This window comes from Myotis lucifugus, unplaced genomic scaffold (assembly GCF_000147115.1).
Source record: "Myotis lucifugus unplaced genomic scaffold, Myoluc2.0 scaffold_126, whole genome shotgun sequence".
Taxonomy (NCBI): Eukaryota; Metazoa; Chordata; class Mammalia; order Chiroptera; family Vespertilionidae; genus Myotis; species Myotis lucifugus.
The window spans coordinates 3724152-3744081 of record NW_005871174.1 but is presented as its reverse complement, the minus strand read 5'-3'; the positions used below and the strand labels follow the sequence as shown (position 1 = coordinate 3744081).

The 19930-nt window shown below is 46.3% G+C and overlaps 1 protein-coding gene and 1 long non-coding RNA gene across 5 annotated transcripts in view; one reads left to right on the top strand and one right to left on the bottom strand.

The window, feature by feature from the left end:
* LOC102429922 overlaps positions 1 to 3196 on the bottom strand; it is a 78219-nt gene extending 75023 nt beyond the window's left edge. For 2 of the 4 annotated variants that reach the window (XR_330185.3, XR_001349286.2), the window contains exons 1-2: positions 3013 to 3196; positions 767 to 1112 (exon numbers count right to left, since the gene is read on the bottom strand). This is a non-coding gene — a long non-coding RNA (uncharacterized LOC102429922). Of the gene's footprint in view, positions 1 to 766; positions 1113 to 1291; positions 2703 to 3012 lie in introns of those variants that run through there. The other 2 variants (XR_001349285.2, XR_002830527.1) reach the window with 2 other exon arrangements.
* Positions 3197 to 3509: 313 nt separating this feature from the next.
* Positions 3510 to 6325, top strand: CYR61 (cysteine rich angiogenic inducer 61). The gene is made up of 5 exons (XM_006093920.3): positions 3510 to 3723; positions 4005 to 4215; positions 4564 to 4920; positions 5053 to 5264; positions 5376 to 6325. The coding sequence occupies exons 1-5, from the start codon at positions 3661 to 3663 to the stop codon at positions 5676 to 5678; spliced, it is 1146 nt and encodes a 381-aa protein (XP_006093982.1). The 5' UTR covers positions 3510 to 3660; the 3' UTR covers positions 5679 to 6325.
* Positions 6326 to 19930: the final 13605 nt, after the last annotated feature.

Here is a 19930-nt window from a genome sequence, read left to right as displayed (position 1 = left end):
GGTCGTGACCCCTTTGGTGGTAGAACGACCCTTTCACAGGGGTCGCCTAAGACCATCGGAAAACACATATATAATTACATATTGTTTTTGTGATTAATCACTATGCTTTAATTATGTTCAATTTGTAACAATGAAAATACATCCTGCATATCAGATATTTACATTACGATTCATAACAGTAGCAAAATTACAGATATGAAGTAGCAACGAAAATAATTTTATGGTTGGGGGTCACCACAACATGAGGAACTGTATTAAAGGGTCGCGGCATTAGGAAGGTTGAGAACCACGGCCCTAAGGTGTCCTGCTCTTTGAGGCGTGAGGCTGGGTGTGCAGGTGAGTCCCAGGTGGCCCCAGGCAGTGGTTCTCAGTGTGCGGCTCCCCGCACCAGCCGCCGCATCAGGACCTACGGACTCGTTAGAGAGGGAACTAATGAGAAATCCCGGGATGGGGCCCAGCAATCACTCTTTTAACCCCCTCTCCAGGGGAGTCTCAGATGCATACCTTTGAAAACCACTGGTGCAGGGCTAGGAAAGCGGAGGCACCAGGTTTAAGGTGATTATTATTCTCAATCGCCGCCAGACAGTGAACCCTTCTCTGGGTGACCTAAAATTCCCTGGCAGCCGGGGTGCCAGCTCCTTCTCCGAGCTTTGTAGCCCAAGAGAACAAGGCGGCCCCTTATTCCCCCCGAGGAGCACCCCTATGGGGAGGGGCGAAGGAATAGAGCAAAAGAGCCATGCAGCATTAGCACCGGAGCAACACCTACGCATAAGCATTTGCACACGTCCCCTCCATTCGGTCAAGGCGAACCGATCTGCAGAGGCGGCGAGGAGGCGACCGGGCGTCTGGGGTGTCTGGATGGTCTTGAGCAGGACCCGGGGAGCCGCTGTTCCTCTCGCCTGGCGCCTGGTTTACTAGCCGACACACCGCGACGTAGTCCATGGGAAGGCTGGGCACGCAGGTTACTCGGGTCGCTCAGCTCCTCCACCTCCCGGCCCTGTTTGCTACCGCTCCCCACACCCCCTCCCACAACACATGTCCTGCTTTACATAGGCAGCGGACTGTAAGGTGAGCTGAGTGTCTCCTGATTGAAAATCCTCCTCCAAGATCCCCTAGTTAAAGAGGAAACAAACACACACACCCGTGTTAGAAAACTTGAATCTGATTTTTAAAGGAATCCCTGGAATGGTGCGTGTTTGAATGCAAAGCCCTTGCAAAGCAGCACACTGAATCTCTTTGCGCGGACCCCACCCCCTCTTCGATAAAGGAACAAGGTATAGGCACAGGCCAGTTGGATCACCCACTGAAATTTTATTTTAAATCATGACAGACAGATTGCGTGGAAAACAAGGAATTCCAAAGAATTTCCTGCTCTGGGAACAGAAGTTAAGTCTATATTTAACAACATCTGAAGCTGTCAAGAATGCTTTGTGGTTGGATAACAGGCAGAAAAATGTTAAAAACGCAGGCTACTGCTATACCCAAATATGGAAATATTGTTACGTCTGGTGTCTGATTCACCATCTGGAAATACTTACAACCATGAAGTCAAATAGAAAAGACACCACAACAGAAGCCAGGGACACTCCTCTGCACCCATTCTCTTTCCACCACCTCCTCCACCCTGTACCGCCCCTACTCACTCTGGTCCCAGTCACTTCAGTAAGAAGGAAACAGCAATAAAACTCTAACACGGGAAAAAACATTTTTCTAAACAATAATTGATGGATTGACCTGGGTGCAATGCCGGGCCCAGACTTTCCTCACTTTAGTTGCATAACACCTGACAATCTATTGTCCTGAAGAGACACGCCCCTCCAAAAAGCCTTAGAGATCAGCTTCCCCTAGCAAAAGCCTCTTAGAATTATGAGAAGGCACTCCTGAATGAATGAAACTTAACTCCTCCCTGGTAGTTCTCCTCATTGGAGGTTGTTTTCATTGCAATAGCTTCACATGTGCGTTTCAGTCACAGAAAAGTCAGCACTGAAAAAAGGCCTTCTTCAGCCAGACTGTTGAATTCCATTCAACATTAAAAAGGACAAAAGAGCAAAAGAGACAGGCAGCTCTACTAAAACGCATATAAAGGGGAGACTGACATAATTTTTTGTGCATGTTTTTATTAAAATTGCACAAGGAGATATTTTAGAAACTTTGAGGGAAAGTTTATCCGTCACACTAACGATGTGGATGCTGCTGAAGTAATTGCTTGGCAGGCGGGTCTTCTGCTGAGTGCGTTGCAGGTAAATAGGGTCTTCAAATCTGCTAACCTTTTTATAACAGAGTATCACACCCTAAACTCGTATTTCTCTGCGCTTGGAGAGAAGAGCATTGCAATTCCCTTGCAATGAGAGGTTTCTAAGTGGTTCCAAGGAAAGGAATTAAAAATCCCGCAAGACTTTCGGCTTTTAAGGAGTCTGCTTTTTCCAGAGACCCATTGGGCGCAATGGTGGTGGAATCTGGTTTGGCCTTCCAGCACATACAGGTGATGATCTCCGTATAAATCACTCCACGGTGGTCCCCTCCGCTTGGGCTTGGCTGGCTGCTCAGTGCGCATCGCCACCCGCCCGCGGAGGGAGGCTGGAAGCGCCTGCCCAGGCTCCCGCATCCGTGAGGAAGTGTCAGCCAGCCGCCCGGAGAACTCCCAGCCTTCATTTCCTCTCGGACTGCAACCCCAGGCAGTGGGCTGGAACTAAAGTGGGAATCTCCAAAAACAAACAAGTACGACATACCGAAAAAGGGAGGGCAAGGGGGGCGGAAGAGGGAAGACCTCTGCTTGGAACCTTGCCAGACGTGGGAGAAGTTGATTCCCACCCCACCCCCACTTTCTCATTCATAAATGGCACTGCGGGTATTAATTTGCAACACACTTAACTTTGCTAATAAACACCATGCCAAAGCTCAGGGACTTTACCCGAGCATGTCGCCTCTACGAAGTCCACAAGTAGATGCCGGGCTCAGAGATACACTCCCCCTCCCCCCTCCGCCTCTCTCAATAGATAACTTGACTCTCACCTTCGCTGTAAACAAGCAAACAGCTCACCGCCTTCCCGGGTGAGGGTTTCCAAGGCTGCCCGGTCAACTCGGCATCACCAAACAACACGACTTTTGTTCCTCCCTCTCAGGTCCTCCTACCCTCCCAGTCCAGACAAAGTTCTGAACTTTCCCCCCTACTCCCACCCCCACCCCCCCTCCTTCCACCATCATCACGCCCAAAAGAGCCCTCCCCTATACAAGTCGTTATTTAAAGTGGAAAAACGGAAGATTGTTTTCTTGGGTCGCGGACCAAAAAAAAAAAAAAAAAAAAGGTGCAACGGAGCCAGGGGAGGCGCTTGGCAGCAGCCCGCGCCAGCGAGCATTCCTGAGATGTTTGAGAATTCTGGAAGGCACAGACAGAGCCGACGTCACTGCAACACGCGGCGCCGCGGGCCCATATAAAAGGGGGGTTCTGCGCGCTGGGACAGACCGCGAGCGAAACAGACCCTCGGAGAATCACCCGCGCCCCCCGCTCCGCTCGGAAGGACCTCGACAGAAGGTACTGCCCGCAGCCTCTCGCCGCCGGCCCTCGCCTCCGCGCCGCCCGACCCCGCCGCGGTCCGCCCGCTGCGCACCGGTGTGTTGGCGTCTTTGCTTCCGCGCTCGCCGGGACTCCTGCGCGCCACCATGAGCTCCCGCACGGCCAGGACGCTCTTCACCGCCGTCACCCTCCTCCAGTTTGCCCGGCTGGTGAGTTCCGCTGCCTCCGCTTCCCTGTCCGCTCTCCCAGCCCCTCGTCCTCTCCCCAGGCTGCCCACGGCACAGAAAAACTAAACTAAAAAAGTTCGGGGACGTTTCGGGTACCTCTTTCTTTAAGTTTCCCCGTAAAGAGGTGTCTGGGGCCTCCTGGCCGACGCAGCCCTGCCCGGGGTGACCCGGCCGGCTGACCGGATCGGAGACCCCCGTCCCTTCCCTGGGCGCCCCTCCTGCTCACCGCGCCGGGTCTCACGCGAGTCTTCTCCCCCCTCCAGGCGCTCTCCTGCCCCGCCGCCTGCGACTGCCCCCTGGAGGCGCCCAAGTGCGCCCCGGGAGTCGGGCTGGTCCGGGACGGCTGTGGCTGCTGTAAGGTCTGCGCCAAGCAGCTCAACGAGGACTGCAGCAAAATGCAGCCCTGCGACCACACCAAGGGGCTGGAATGCAACTTCGGCGCCAGCTCCACCGCTCTGAAGGGGATCTGCAGAGGTAAGATGCTTGTGGTTTGGCCCCTTTAAAAAAATAATAGTCCCCGTAGTCCAGAAGTTTAGTAATTTTGAGACCATGTATGGTGATGCTTTGTTGTTGGTAGCTTGGCAGAAAGGCACATGATTTCAGCAGTCTGGAATGCAATTCAGTGTGTCTGGGCCCAACGAAAAGCGCATACGGAAAAGTGATTCCTGACTAACTTATTGTTCTGGTCTGCAGTCTCCGGGGAATTGTAGGGAACTTTACCATAAATTGAATTTAACAGCAGAAATGTGTATGAGTTTCAGGCCGTGGTTCGGACTCTTAACTTGATCCTCTTCTCCCTTTCTCTTTTGGTGCTCTTCGCAGCTCAGTCAGAGGGCAGACCCTGCGAATATAACTCCAGAATCTACCAGAATGGGGAAAGTTTCCAGCCCAACTGTAAACATCAGTGCACATGTATCGACGGCGCCGTGGGCTGCATTCCTCTGTGTCCCCAAGAACTTTCTCTCCCCAACTTGGGCTGTCCCAACCCCCGACTGGTCAAAGTTAACGGGCAGTGCTGTGAGGAGTGGGTCTGTGACGAGGATGGTGCCAAGGACCCCATGGAGGACGGGGACGACCTCCTGGGCAAGGGGCCCACATTCGATGCCTCCGAGGTGGAGTTAACGAGAAACAACGAGTTAATTGCATTTGGAAAAGGTGGCTTCCTGAAGCGGCTCCCTGGTAAGTTAAAACTGAGCCCCTAAGGCCTGGGACTGAAATACATTCCTAGTTTGAAGCTTTATAGAAACGAGGACTTGAATCTGTTTGTTCAGTAAGCCTCTGAGAAGTCTTCCCTCTTGTTTGTCTCGCTAGCTTTTGGACAGGGCCCTCGCATCCTATACAACCCTTCTCTACACGGCCAGAAATGTATCGTCCAAACAACTTCATGGTCTCAGTGCTCTAAGACCTGTGGAACTGGTATCTCCACACGAGTTACCAATGACAACCCTGAATGCCGCCTGGTGAAAGAAACCCGGATCTGTGAGGTGCGGCCTTGTGGACAGCCGATGTACAGCAGCCTGAAAGTAAGTTTCTGCGTGGCAGGTACCTGTTCCTGGGCAGCTGGGTGAGATGGGAGCCTCTCTTCCAAGAAAGAACCCTTGCCCCTAACTTTCCTTCTCTCGGCTTTCTTACAGAAGGGCAAGAAATGCAGCAAGACCAAGAAATCCCCGGAACCGGTCAAGTTTACTTATGCCGGATGTTCAAGTGTGAAGAAATACCGGCCCAAGTACTGCGGTTCCTGCGTGGATGGCCGCTGCTGCACGCCCCAGCAGACCAGGACGGTGAAGATGCGCTTCCGTTGTGAAGACGGGGAGATGTTCTCCAAGAACGTCATGATGATCCAGTCCTGCAAGTGCAACTACAACTGCCCGCATGCCAGTGAGGCCGCCTTTCCCTTCTACAGGCTGTTCAATGACATTCACAAATTTAGGGACTAAATGCCACCTGGGTTTCCAGCACAAGGGTGGACAGAGCGGGAGAAGAGTGCCGGAGTCATGGAGGCATGGGTGGGGGCGGTGGGGGTGAAGGGACTCATTGTAGAAGGGATGCATTTGCTCATTCTTGAGTAGTATTAAGGTATTTTGAAACTGCCAGGTGTGCTGGTGCAGATGGACTCTAATGCAGCCGCAATTGGAGAATACTTTGCTTCATAATATTGGAGCACATGTTACTGCTTCATTTTGGAGCTTGAGGTGTTGATGACGTTCTGTTTTCTGTTTGTAAATTATTTGGTAAGCGTATTTTTCTCTAGGCTTCTTTCCTTTCGGTTCTGCAATTGTAAGATAGTAAGATTAGTTGGACAGTTAAAGCCTTCATCCTTTGACAGAAGTACACGGGAGGGGGTTCCACTCCTTCCTGAAGGGGACACTCTGTGAGTGTCCGTGAGAGGCAGCTATCTGCACTCTAAACTGCAAACAGAAATCAGGTGTTTTTAAAACTGAATGTTTTTATTTATCAAAATGTAGCTTTCGGGGAGGGCGGGGAAATGTAATACTGGAATAATTTGTAAATGATTTTAATTTTATATTCAGTGAAAAGAATTTATTTATGGAATTAATCATTTAATAAAGAAATATTTACCTAATATCTGAGTGTATGGCATTCCATATTTTTAGAGATTGTCCAAAGTCATTGGAAGCAATCTAGCTTATCCACTCAATCATTCAAACCGGATTTATTGAGTGTCTGCTTTGTGCCAGGATCTGTTCTAGTGCTTGGGATAGAACAGGGAAATGACCTACAAAAATAAAACAATGATTGCTTTTATATCTTCAGTAGAGAAAGATCCTTGCATTTAAAATAATCTGCATTAAAAAAAATGTATTGAACACCAGGCATTGTAAGAAGCACAAGAAGGAATCATCCAAAGCCAACTTTGTGATTTAAATAATAATGCATTGTTTTTATAAGAAATCAAAGCCCAGGGGTCTCCCTCACCCAGTCACTGTGAGGTGGGTACAGTAATTTATCATTTTAATCACCAGGTTATTGTGCATGTCACTTTAGGAGAGAGAAACTTTAATGAAAGCAGTCCATAGCTTGTACATATCTACACTTGGGTAAGATTAAGTCTGGTTGGATAATGTGTTATAAAAGATGGCTTGTTTATAACTTCATATTTCACCAATATTGTTTCAAAAACTACTTAAAAATTCGCCCTCGGTTGGGATCAGAGGGAAAAAAAAACACCTTTGAGTCTATAGGAGTCCGTTTGTTTTTATTGAATAAGCTCGAAGCAATGACTTGTGCTAATCCTAATAAGCTGGTGATTAGGTAAACATGCTGCTAAATGCAAAGGAATGCAAGGAATTTGAAGTACTTTTCCACTAGCATGAGGACCAAGCTGCCCCATCCCCCTTTCCTTCTTATAATATACATTATATCGATGGAGGCAGAAGCAGTTGATAGAGTTGGCTATCCAGAAGGTCAAAGGCTAGCTGCAGAGGTTTCCTGAAAGAAAAGGACCTGAATCATAGGTCTAGGAGAGGTTGAGAAGGCTGCGTCAATGTTTGTGAAAATGTTGGTAGCCTGTTTTAGAAGAACCTACATCTTTAGAAAGCGCTGACAATAAACCTTTTATAGAGAGAAGTTTTCCTTTCATCGACCCTCTTGGCTCCTGTTCAAATGCACAGTAAAATATTTCAGCCTGCACTTGGTTAAGAGAGTACTTGAATTTTTAGGCAATAAGAGAAAGTGCTTTCAAAGGGGAGGAGGGGGACAGTTCCCAGGGTCCTATAATGGTGATTTTTCAAAATAGTTTAATTTTGATGCTTTAATGAAGACCTACAGAAAAGCAATGCCTTGGCACTGGTTTTAAAGCCTTACTGAAATGTGTAAAGGTTAACATAAATGTGTTGGTAAAATTTATGGGCAAAGGCCTTCACTCTTCTGATTTTGACAATGTCTCGCCTGAAATATTATAATCTGTGCCTATGCGTAGTCAGTGTTTCTTGCCTGAGGCATTCAAATGTAAGGTATTTGGGAATTTAAACACCACCTGGTTCAGTCTTGGATGCAGTTAAACTTGTCAGTGCAATATAATATGTGAAACATAATAAAGGTGTGAGGTTTTTGAGGTGCAGTCGTGTTGAACAGACATCTAAATTCATTGGTAAGATTTACAGATTCCCAGGCGCCAATCCTGAGTTATTTTCCTCCAACACTAGTGCCTAGCAAAGTACTTCATACACAGAGATCAAGGAATGATAAATTATAGATCTTTTAAGTGTGTAGGGAGGTGATATCTGTCCAAATAAGCTCAAATGTGAAACAAAATCTGGCATGGGAAAACTGGATCATTGGGTCATTAATCTTATTGTAGTAAATGCAATAAGAGTACTGCATAACCACTGTTTCTATTTAAATAAGATTGCTCAATTAATAAAAAAATGAATGGATGCAAATTATGTCTATTTTTTTGGCTATAGAAAAAAGTAAAGAAAGTCATAGAAGTTGAGAATGAAATTATGTGATTTAGAACATACAACTTTTATCTAGGTCCAGCATGGAGCTCTGCCTCCTGCAGATACTGAGAAAACAAAATAAAAACCCATGCATCTGCATATGAAATGGCAGTTACACATATAAATATTCATCGTAATATATACGTCCCACTCCGCACACAGTGAAGGTGGTGTGCTGTTCCCACTTCCCAATCCAAAAGACCCTGGTGGGTTTCTGTTTGTGTGTTTTTTTGTTTGTTTTGTTTTTTTTGGATAGAGATGTAAGAACTCATCTCCATAAGAGTTAAAAAATGACCTCAGAGTCTTAGGAATTTAGTGAATTTTAAGAAATATTCAATTGGACATTTAGAAGTATGGTAAGTAGTCAAACCATGAAGATTTTCACATAAATGCGTGTGCTGTCTACTCCACAAAGAGGTGTGTCTGGGTCAAAATTAGCAAAGCATATTTCAGTTATTTTTCTGAGAGAGACCAGACTTGGTTTGTTCACAACCTCCTCTCCTGCCATCTGGCAGTATTTGAAAGTCACTGAGCAATAGCAAGGGTCCAGCAGGACCACGGTACAGAACAAAGCCGTGTTCTGCTCAGAGGGGCAGGTGATGCAGTGACAGGATCCCGGATTGGCATCCAGAGATATGTCTTTTCACACCAGCTCTGCCATTAATTTACTGGGTGACTCTGGGCAAGTTTCTGGATCGTTCTCTCCTGTTTTAAAATGGAACAATAGCCCCCAGCATTTTTGCCACTCAAAGCATTGTTTTTCATATATTCTCTTTGATGCGCTGATTTCTGCACATTGAAAACTTCATCTCCGTAAGCAGTTGAATGTATGAAGTGAAACTGCTCAGGCCTTTCTGTGGGCAAAGGAACTCATCTCGATGAAGCCTTTGAAAATGTAACGTCGATAGCCCTCTTTACTCTCTAAAACACCTCTGGTTATAGGACGTGGCAATCCCTGGATCTCACAGTCAGTAGGTCCATAAGTTCATCTCCCTGTATAGCCCTGATAGCTGGGCCTCACTAAGCCCCTGCCCTAAATAACTCATTCTTCAAACAAAGCACATTGTAAAGCATGACAATGATGTATGTGTCCTATGAATAGAACAGCTTTATTTGTGACTTATTTTATTGGTGGTGGGCAACACTCACCCATGTAATTTTATAAAATTACACAAACACTCAGATGCATTTGTTAGTGCTTTATAGTTTCCACATATTCTGCTTATATATTCTGAATCAGCACCTTTCTTACGACCAAATCTAAGCCACCATCATCTCTTGCCTGCATTACTGAAATGGCCTCCTCACCTGTGGCATATTGTATTTTCCAAAGGTGGTGGCAATAATGTCTTCCATCCCACATGCCTTTCTGCAATGTGACCCTGTTGCATCAATAGGTGGGGTTTAGTTCTCCACCCTCTTGGATGTGGGTGGGCTCTCTGACTGCTCGAATCAATGAGTATCTGAGAAGTGCTGCCGTGTGGTGCCAGTTCCCAATGTAGCATGGGCTAGGAGCTCCTACTCTCTCTCTCTCTCTCTCTCTCTCTCTCTCTCCTCTCTCTCTCTCTCTCTCTCTCTCTCTCTCTCTCTCTTCTCTCTCTCTCTCTCTCTCTCTCTCTCTCTCTCTCTCTCTCTCTCTGAAAAGAGCTTCCGTGTAAGAAGTACAGCTCCCCTGCTACCAGCCCTCTCTAAGAAACCCACACCACTCAAACAGGCCCTTGAGGATGAGGTGCCATGTGAAGAAAGAGAAAGACCAGGACCTCGCTGGTGTGGCTCAGTGGTTGAGCGTCGACCTATGAACCAGGAGGTCACGGTTCAATTCCCAGTCAGGGCACATGCCTGGGTTGCAGGCTTGATCCCAGTAGGGGGCATGCAGGAGGCGGCTGATCCATGATTTTCTCTCATCATTGATGTTTCTATCTCTCTCTCCCTCTCCCTTCCTCTCTGAAATCAATAAAAATATATTTTAAAAAGAAAGAAAAAAGAGAAAGGCCAGGGAGCACCTGGGCATCACACATGTGTGAAGAGACCATCTTGGCAGTGGATCCTCCAGTCCCAGCTGCCTCGCAAGCTGATGTCTGTGAACAGGAGATGAACTGCCAGTTGAGTCCTTCCCAGAATTCATGATGCATAAGATAGCAGACTAATGGTTATTTTAAGACCCTAAGTTTTGCTTGTTGATTGCTACACAGCCATAGATAACTGAAACATTACAGTTATGAATTAGCAACGAAAATAATTTTATGGTTGGGTCACAACATGAGGAACTGTATTTAAAGGATCAGAACATGCCCATCTTAGCTTAAAGGCTCCGTGGCTTCCATTGCTTTTGGAATAACATTCAACTCCTTGCTTGGCACACAGGTCCTGAACTCTCCCTCCTTACCACTCACCCTCACTCTCTATAATCTCACTTGCCTCTTCCTCTTTGAAATAAGCCAAGTGAATCACTCCTCAGGGCCTTTGCACTAGCTGTTGCTCTGCCCCCAGTGCCCTCCTCTTTGATCTAAACTTCTTATCCGGCAGGTCTCAGCATAAATGCTACCCTCTCAGCGACCCTCCTTCACCACCCACTCTAGAGTAGCTCATTACATTAAGCAGTTTTATTTACATCGTGGCATTTAGCACTACCTGGATGTTCATTTGTTATGCCTGTCCATCTACAATCATCTAACAGCAGAAAGTTTTGTCTGCTTTTTTCACCACTATAAAAGCATCACTCGACACTGTGCCTGGCATGAAGTAAATGCTTATTAATACAGAATTTATGTAGCCTTAAGCTGAAACTAAAGTAGAAGACACCCGCCTCACTGGCACAATGTCTTCTTTCTATTCCCCCTGGGGCTTTCCTCTAGTTTTTTAGCTTTTCATTCATTCTCTCATTCATACATCTACTCACTAAACACTTGTGGGCACCATCATATTTCAGGCACGGTGCTATGCAGTAGTTGATAAAGCATAGTTCCTTTACTTTGTGGTGGTGGGGGAGACGTACATGTAAGCAAAGGTTAGGTTCAGCTGGAAGTAATGGATAACTCAAATAGCAATGCTTAAGTTACACAGAATTTTGTTTCTCTCTCATGTGAAAATTCAGGTAGGCAGTGCTGGGCTGTTGTGATGCCCCAAGGATTCATGGACCAAACCTGTTATCTTAGTGTTCATCGTGCATGGTCCCCTTTCCCTGGTTCACCTCATAACACATGGCCTCACCTTGCTGCAAAGGAGGCTAGGAAATGTAGTTTTTATCCTGGGTTGTCATGTACTGAGCACAAAAACAGAGATCCTGCCCTAGCCTGTTTCCCTCAGTGGTTAGAGCATTGTCGGCCCATGTACTGAAGGGTCTCAGGTTCAATTCCGATCAAGGGCAATACCTCAGTTGCAGGCTCAATCCCCTGCCCTGGTCATGGCATGTGCAGGAGGCAACCAATTGATGTGTCTCTCTCACATTGATGTTTCTCTCTCTCTGTTTCTCACACTTCCTTCTACTCTCTTTACACACACACACACACACACAAATTGGAAAAAATATCCTTGGGAGAGGATTAACAACAACAATAAAAACACACAAAAACCCCAGAGCTCCTGTTACTATATAAGGGAGAAATAGTGGTTGGTACCACATAGCCCAAATATGCTGTAATAAGTATAATAAGGCACAGAAGAGGCTTATCTAACTGCCTGAGGCTGGGATCAAAAAGGTCTTCCTGTGGGAGTTATCTCAGTTCTGTTTGGAAAGATAAGCAGGTTGGAAACTATTCAAAAGCCATGGTGCTGAAGTTGAAATTTTCTACAATCAATGATACCTTCCTCATCTCAGCCATAAAGAGAAACCAAAGATACCTGCACCACCTGGGTTTAGAGACTTTGAGGCCATTCGTATTTTAAAGAGTTGGTATTTTTGCTTTGGGTTCAGAAGTATCATGAAAAGGGCACCTGTATTAGGGTTCTCTAGGGAAATAGAACCAGCAGGAGATTATAGAGAAGAGAAAGAGAGATTTATTTTGAGGAATTAGCTCATGTGATTGTGAGGATGGGCAAGTCCAAAACCCTTAGGGCAAGCCAACAGGCTGGAAATTCAGGGAAGAGTTAAATGTGCAGGTTAGGCTTTGTGGCTGGAAACTTAGGCAGGGTTCTATGGTGTAGTCTTGAGGCCAGATTCCTTCTACTTTAGGAAATCTCATTTTTCCCCCTTAAGGTCTTCAACTGATTGGATGAGGCCCACCCATAATATGGATGGTAACCTGCTTTACTCAAAGTCTACTGGCTTAAATGTCAATGACATCTTTAAAATATCATCACAGCAAATCTAGACTATTTTTTGACCAAACAAATGGTGCCATAGCTTAGCCAAGTTGACACATAAAATTAACCATCAGAATATCCGTGTGGTAGACCTTTTGTGGGCAAGAAACCTATGTCCACTCTAAAATAGAATGAATTTGAGCAGAGTCAGAGAAAAACAAAGGCCTTGCTTGTTAAAACTAAGATTCCCCCAGATCTGTTATTGTGCTTGTGTGTGTATGGGGAAGGGCTCCAGTAGTTATTTTGCATGGAGCAGATTTATGGGGCACCTCAAGAAGGCTCCTGAACACTGACCCCAAGCTCCATACAAAACCAGTGGGATCCAGTAGGGATGGCTGCATGGCTGGGTAGTAGAGGGACATCCTTATAAAAGCTCTAGAGAAAGACCTTTGCCAAACCCACAGGGATATGGCAGGGCACAGTCCATTGCTTGCACACACCCCAAGACAGGTCAATAGTGCCCCTTCCTCTGGCTCTTCATGCAAATCCTCACTGTGGCAATGACACCACTACACTAGGACGAGCTGTTTAACTGTTTCCACCAGATTTTAAACTCCGTGAAGGGGCTTGTCAAGGAGTGCGTACCAACTAAGAAAAGCTCAAAAGGAGTTTGACAGCTACCTTCCACCAGCTTCAGATCTTCATGACGAAGAGAAAGTAAGTCTGTTCTGCATCGTCCCAGGGCAGAGGTCCCACGCTGGTGGCTCAGGTGGGATCCGATCAATACACAGACATGTTTTGTTCAGCCTGCACAGGGTTTATAAAAACTGGAACTTGTGACTAATATTTAAAAACTGAAAGATTACAAAAGTCCAATTTTGTGGATTCTTTTGAAGATTTCATAGCTCTGGCAGCAGTGAGACATGGTTTCTCCATGGCAGCTGCTCTGTGGTGGGGCAGAGCTGCAACTTCTTCCCTTAGGGTGGGTGCCCTGCAGCTCCCCAGCATAGACCAGTGGAGGAGAGATGTGTGTTTGTGCGCGCGCGTGTGTGTGTGAGTGTGTGTGTGTGTGTATGTGTGTGTGTGCATACGTGTGCGTGCATGTGGTTGGAAGAATGGAAAGGCAGGAAGAGGTGATCTTTAAAAATCCAGGCTCTCCCTTAAAAGTTGCTGGGGTTGACCAGCAGCCCCTGAGCAATGGATGAAAAGATTACTCTGACACAGTTTACTGTGGAAGAGAGGCTAAGGGACGGCCTGGCTGAAGGAGCCAGGCAGACTCGATTGCCTGCCTCGTTAGGCTTTTATTAGAATTTTTATCTTTAGATACAATTAGTAGGGTGAGTAATCTTGTGTTTACATTGTCCTCTAGGCAAGGGCATCCAGGGATTAAGCATAAGGGTTCCAATAAACACCCCAAGGTCTGCATATGCACAGACTTGTTTGGAAAGGTCAAGGAATAATTAGGGGCGCTACCTTCAACACTCCCCTAAGTCTCCCCTAAGTCAGAATTCCGATAAACAGGGCAGGTGGCCTTCCACACACTTCCGTTTTCTCAGACTGTCCTCCTTACAACTTTCCAACCAAGTCTCCTGTTCTCCCCAACAAAAAGGCACTGCCTAGAGCACCATTTTTACTACAACCGGGCTTAGAAAAATAATTTTAAGCATGGAAACGCACGTTATAAAACTAGGAAAGAATAGAGACCACTTCATTAGTTTCCAATTGTCCTGGAACTGTAAGCACGCCCGGCTTCCTTCTACGAGTCTAGTCTGTGTATTTTGGTGAGGTATACCTATTCCATTTATAATACCACGTCACATTTTCCAACAGACCCTAGACAAGTTGATCAAAGATATATACTGCATCCTGAACCTGTGCTGAATTTAACCATCTATTTTTATAGCAACCAAAGAACTTTTCCAGGGGGAATTGCTACAGATAGCCAAGGGTTTGCTCTAGAATTTTTTCTTAAATGACTCAAAGTCCTTCCTTCAAGTGCTGTCATAAATCATACTCATTTTTCAGAGGCGTTCAGTGAACTCCACAGAGATGGAGGACTTGCCTAAGTAATTACAGGGGCAGCACAGAAGGTGGGTCTCAGAAGGAGTTATTCTCTGAGCTTATCCCTGACAGAGGCATGTGGGCCAAAGGAAAGCACTGGAGTTTCAGGGAGGTCTGACTGGTTCTTGGTGTCAATGTGGCTCCTGGGAAGATTTCCAACAATGGATTTCCTATAGGAGAATCAGCATCCCAGAGCCAGGATTATGTCCTTCTATAGCAAACAGACAATGGTCAAAATTAGGATCTTCTTACCCTGGCAGGTGTGGCTCAGATGGTTGGGCATCATCCAGTGCACCAGGAGGGGCGTGCAGGAGGCAGCCGATCCATGTTGCCCACTCACATCAATGTCTCTCTCTCTCTCTCTCTCTCTCTCTCTCTCTCTCTCTTTCTCTCTCTTCCTTTTTCTTTAAAAAAAAATCAATAAACTTTCCTTTAAAAAAATAGGGATTTAAATTCTGGGCTCATAAGCAAAACTTTCAGGGAGGTCCTTCCTATATTCCAAACTAGTGTGTTCTTAGAAAGGAGTCCAGGTCTTTAATTGATGTCTTGCATTTAAAATGATACTGGGCCATTTAAAGTGTTCTCTTTAATTTTTGCTTTTTGTCTTAACAAAAGGAAAGCATACTTACACAAATTCAATAATATGAGAAATATGGAATGTAAAAAATGAAGGTCCCTAGTAAACCCTCCTCTTCACGCACATGTGAGTACAGCCACTCTTAAGTGCATAGTGCATATCATTCTTATAGGTTTTAGGGTGTGCTTAACCTGGCATTTATTATTATTGTTATTATTATTATTATTATTATAAACAAAAATGATTAGACTATACATAGAGTTTTAAATTTACTTAAAAATTTTTGAGTAAAAAAAAAATACTTTTGAAAGTCAATAAATGTTGATACATGTAGCTCCCCCTCAGTCACTCTAATGTTTTTATAGACTTTCATTCTGTTATTGATATGCCATAATTTATTTAAATACTTGGCATGGCAGACACTATTGGATGCCCATCCAAGAGCCATCCCCTCATTTCCTTGACTCCTTGCTAGCAGAGCCCCAGTTTTGTCAGCTGTTGACCCTCCCATGTGTTCAGGAAATAAAATCTCCTGTCTCCGCCCTAACTCCGGGGACTGCACCAGGACTGGCTTCAGCCACCACGGGGCTCATTTCCTTATCAGGGTTAAGGTTGTGACTTAATCCCGATCAAGGACAGTGAAGGATAAATCTTCTGGGGAAACGGGAGCTTCTCGGAAAGGGTTTCCTTGACAATAAGAGACTAAGGAAGGAACTGCCTCCTGAACCCAGGAGCCAGGCATCACTAGCACATGGAAGATGGCAGGCCAGGAAGGTGGGAAGGCCCTGGTCCCTGAGGAGACCACTGAGCTGCGAATCACCCCACACTGGCCTACCTGACACCCAGACCTCCTGCTTGGTGTGAAAATGCACCGCCTATCCTTTAAACTATTTTTGTTAAGTCAGCTGTTACTTAGAGCTAAAATCATCCTAACCGGTGGTTTTACACTTGACCCTCATTGAGGCCCTGGGCATTTATAAATAACATAGCGATAACCACTTCCAAAGGAGAAGTACTTTTAGATGTAAATGAGTGGACCAACAAACAAATATTTGGCAGGAATAGAATATTTTTAATTATTTACCTTACATTTACTGAGTATATAGCCCTTGACAGGCCACAGGCCAGCCAGACATGGGCGACAAACAAGGAAATAATGAGACACGGTCCCTGGCCTCAAGGATGCCACATCCAGCAGAGGCAGTAATACCAGTATGTACAAGAACTTCAGTCAGAGAACCAAGGAACATGAGAGCATGGAGGGTAGTCAGCTTCACAGAGGACGAAACACCTGAACTGGGTCTTGAAAGATGAATAGGAGTTTGCTATTTGGAATCACCTCCAAAACTGGAAAATATTAAAGTATTTGAGGCATGGGAATACTATCAAAGTTGGCACACTTACAGACTCAGACAAGACCTGAGTAGTAACAGTCTTTTTGCATCTTGGTTTTTATGGTCGATAAGAGGGAAAGCAGCCCTCAGCAGGGACCTGTAGGAGACATGCCCTGGTGATGAGGAAGGTTTGTCCCTTCCATGGGAGTTACCATTGGAAATCCCCCATCGTCACAGCAATAAGAGCCGCTAGCCTGCCGAGTGAATCAGCCTGGGCACCAGCAGACATGAGCTGGGAGTGCAGCCACTGCACCATCCCACCAGGAGACAACACAGTCTGCTTCTCCCACACGATGGCCTCAATATGACAGGCTGACCTCAGGCTGACAGGACCCAGCCCAAGTGACTCACTGGGGGTCCCCTGAGACAGCCTCAAGAACTACTTGGACTCAGCAGAAAAGGCAAAGAGCCAGAGAGAAGTGGCCTGGGTGTCCTGGTTACTGCCACCCGGCACTCCTGTGTTTGTGCCCCAAGTCAGATTCTCCAAGGACGCCAGCCCTTTCGTGGTTTCCAGGTCCTTCTAGAATAAGGCTCATGCTCACCACCAGCTGCATGCAGCTCTCTTGACCAGGATGGTAAAGCCTGCGGCAATGTGACATGTAAACAACAGGCCACAGGGGCAGCTCCATGCTGGTGCCTTAAACCACATCCATTCCTCCAGACACAAAAGAACGATCATAACTGCACTCACAATCAGAGTGAATGTCAAGAAAAGGTGTAACTAAACAGCTAAGTGTGTTTACATTCTGTATGGCCACGAATTAGGAAGTAATTCCGTCTTTACGTGCTACGTCATTAAATAACTGAGCTGGAGGATTTGGATTATATTATGTCAATGCACTTGTTCTTAACCATTCCAAGTCCATGTAGGCTCCTGAGAACTTAATTAACCGCCACGGTCACTCTCACTGTCATCTGCCTGGAAGCTGTACATTCTCGTTGTGCTTTCACACGTTAGAGACCAGGTCTCTCGGCCTGCTGTGGGAACACAGCCATTTAAAGAAAGAGAAGAGAACATGGCAACAGTTCAGCGCCAGCCACAGGAACCACTGCTTTTGGGGGTGAGGGATGGTAAAGCCAAAAAAAAAAAAGACAAGAAATCCCCTATAACATTAGACAGATTATAAGAAATTGTTCTGAATTTTGGCCAAGAAGTCAAGATTAGCAATCACATTGATGGCCTCAATAACAGAAACTCATTCATTTGACACACGTCTGTACATATATTTATGTCTACTACTACTACTATCACACACACACACACACACACACACACACACACACGCATTTATATTCCTGTTTGTTTCATGTCAGCACAGGCCTGGCTCCTGGAAGGTACAGATGACCAAGGACATTCCACCTGGGAGTCAGAGAACCGATACCACTTCCTCACTCCGGAAGGGCTGCCACGCAGACCTGTTGCTGCGACCTTGCTCCTCTGGTTTTCTCAGGATTTGCATGGATGGGAATCGGGGCTGGGCTACTACCATTTCCCACTCCCGGAATGGAGGAAGGGTGAGGATTCCAGCCCGGCATCACTAGAGAACTGTGGAAAAGGGACATTATTTCAAACCTATCACCCATATTCTCTGCAAAGAGAAACCCATGAGGTGTATTCACACAGGGGCCCAATTTTATCCTTCAGTCATCGAATTGCACTTCGAGTCCTGAAGCATTACATCATCACTTAGCACTTTGATATACCGTGTTTCATCTAAGACACTGCCAATCGTAAGATACACCATCATTGTACTTACCACTAAGAAAAACCCAGCCAATCACACCAGCTCATACCATCTGCGGAAAGAGGCATTCTGATTTCAGAGCTGTTAAAGGGTAAAAAAATGTACCTTCTCTAATCAGTGACATCAAGGGGCTTGACTGTGAGTTCCTAGAGGACAGGAGCACACCTTACAGCCTTCTCTACTTTGCTGTGCTTCGTGCGGTTCATGCACAGAGGAAGTACCGAGTAAGCACAATTGAGTGAATGAATGCATGCATGAGTCGTTGCTACAAATCCTACGTTCCCCTTAGCAGCGGTTCTCAACCTGTGGGTCGTGACCCCTTTGGGGGTCGAACGACCCTTTCACAGGGGTCGCCTAAATACATCTTGCATATCAGATATTTACATTACGATTCATAACAGTAGCAAAATTACAGTTATGAAGTAGCAACAAAAATAATTTTATGGTTGGGGGTCACCACAACATGAGGAACTGTATTAAAGGGTCGCGGCATTAGGAAGGTTGAGAACCACTGCCTTAGAGGAAAGTGCGCTGAGACGTCAATAACCCGCTCAAGCAGAGCAGATGGGGCCTGGGTCTCCCTGCCCCAGCTAACATTGGAAAAGCCAGATGCAGCGAACAGACATGGAGGGAGCTCCTAACCAACCCCCAGCGCCTCCAGCACAGCAGCTTGAGGCCCGCTCACCTTAAGGGCTGGTCAGCGAGCTGTGGGCCAGACACACTGAGACGCCAGGCTCCTCGGGGACCTATTTATGTTTCTCCTGAAAACCGGTGTGTAATATCAAACTCCTGAAAATAAAATCGCAGTTTAAGTGGACTGTGGGAGCTGGCTATTTAGAGGAACCTGCTGGCGAGCTCTCTTGTAAAGTCAATAACCACCCCAGATTTATCTATTTTATGACTTTGGATTTTTTGTGTATCGCGTTCCCGTAGAGCAAGGCACACCCTTAGATCGAGTTTCCCCACAGTGCAGTCTTTGTGCTGGGTCAGTGGCCTGAAGGGTTTGTGCCATAACTGGCCTCCCTCCCTTGAGGGTTTCTAGTCTGCTCAGGCCCCAGTTAGACTAAACCCCCCGTCCCCAGGTGCCAGGGCTTCCCTGCCCTGGAAGGAGAAAATGGAAACCACACTTTCCTTTGTTTGGTTTACTTTAGAATGAAGTTATTTCTGACAAGGGTTGCATTCCATTTAGAGAGATGGGCCACAGCGATAGTGCAGGTATGTACCCTGCACGAAGCGGAGCATAGGTGAGCACGCCACACGTGTGTGGAGGGAGAGGGAGGGCACTCATATGTTTGACTATGTGCACTGAGGGTAAGGGACATCCCAGGTTCTGGGCCACCTCTTCTGGGGGATAAAGAGGTAAACAAGACTCAGCCTCCAGCCTCATAGTCTAGCCACAGTAAGCTGTGCTGAATGAGGCAATGCAGGTCTGAGGCTGCCTCTGTCTGAGAGATTGGGGAAGGTTTTACATGGGGTAGAATCTGGAAGTTGGATCTGGGTAGAAGATGGGACAGAGAAACAGCATGTGCAAAGGCACAGGGGTGCAAAAGCATAGGAGCCCCAGGAATTGTGGGTAAGGGGCAATCTGCAGTTCCTCTCTTTATTCCCACCCAGAGCCCCAACAGTAAGGTGAAGGGCACCCTTTGACTGGGCCCACAATTGCATTGTCTCCAGGGAATCCTAAACTTGACCTCCCAGATCTCCTGT

Excerpts from the sequence above, each read along its gene's own strand:
- CYR61 (XM_006093920.3), top strand. The coding sequence starts at position 3,661 with ATGAGCTCCCGCACGGCCAGGACGCTCTTCACCGCCGTCACCCTCCTC. Across the intron at positions 4,216-4,563 it reads TCTGAAGGGGATCTGCAGAG|CTCAGTCAGAGGGCAGACCC; the intron begins GTAAGATGCTTG and ends TGCTCTTCGCAG. Across the intron at positions 4,921-5,052 it reads CTTCCTGAAGCGGCTCCCTG|CTTTTGGACAGGGCCCTCGC; the intron begins GTAAGTTAAAAC and ends TTGTCTCGCTAG.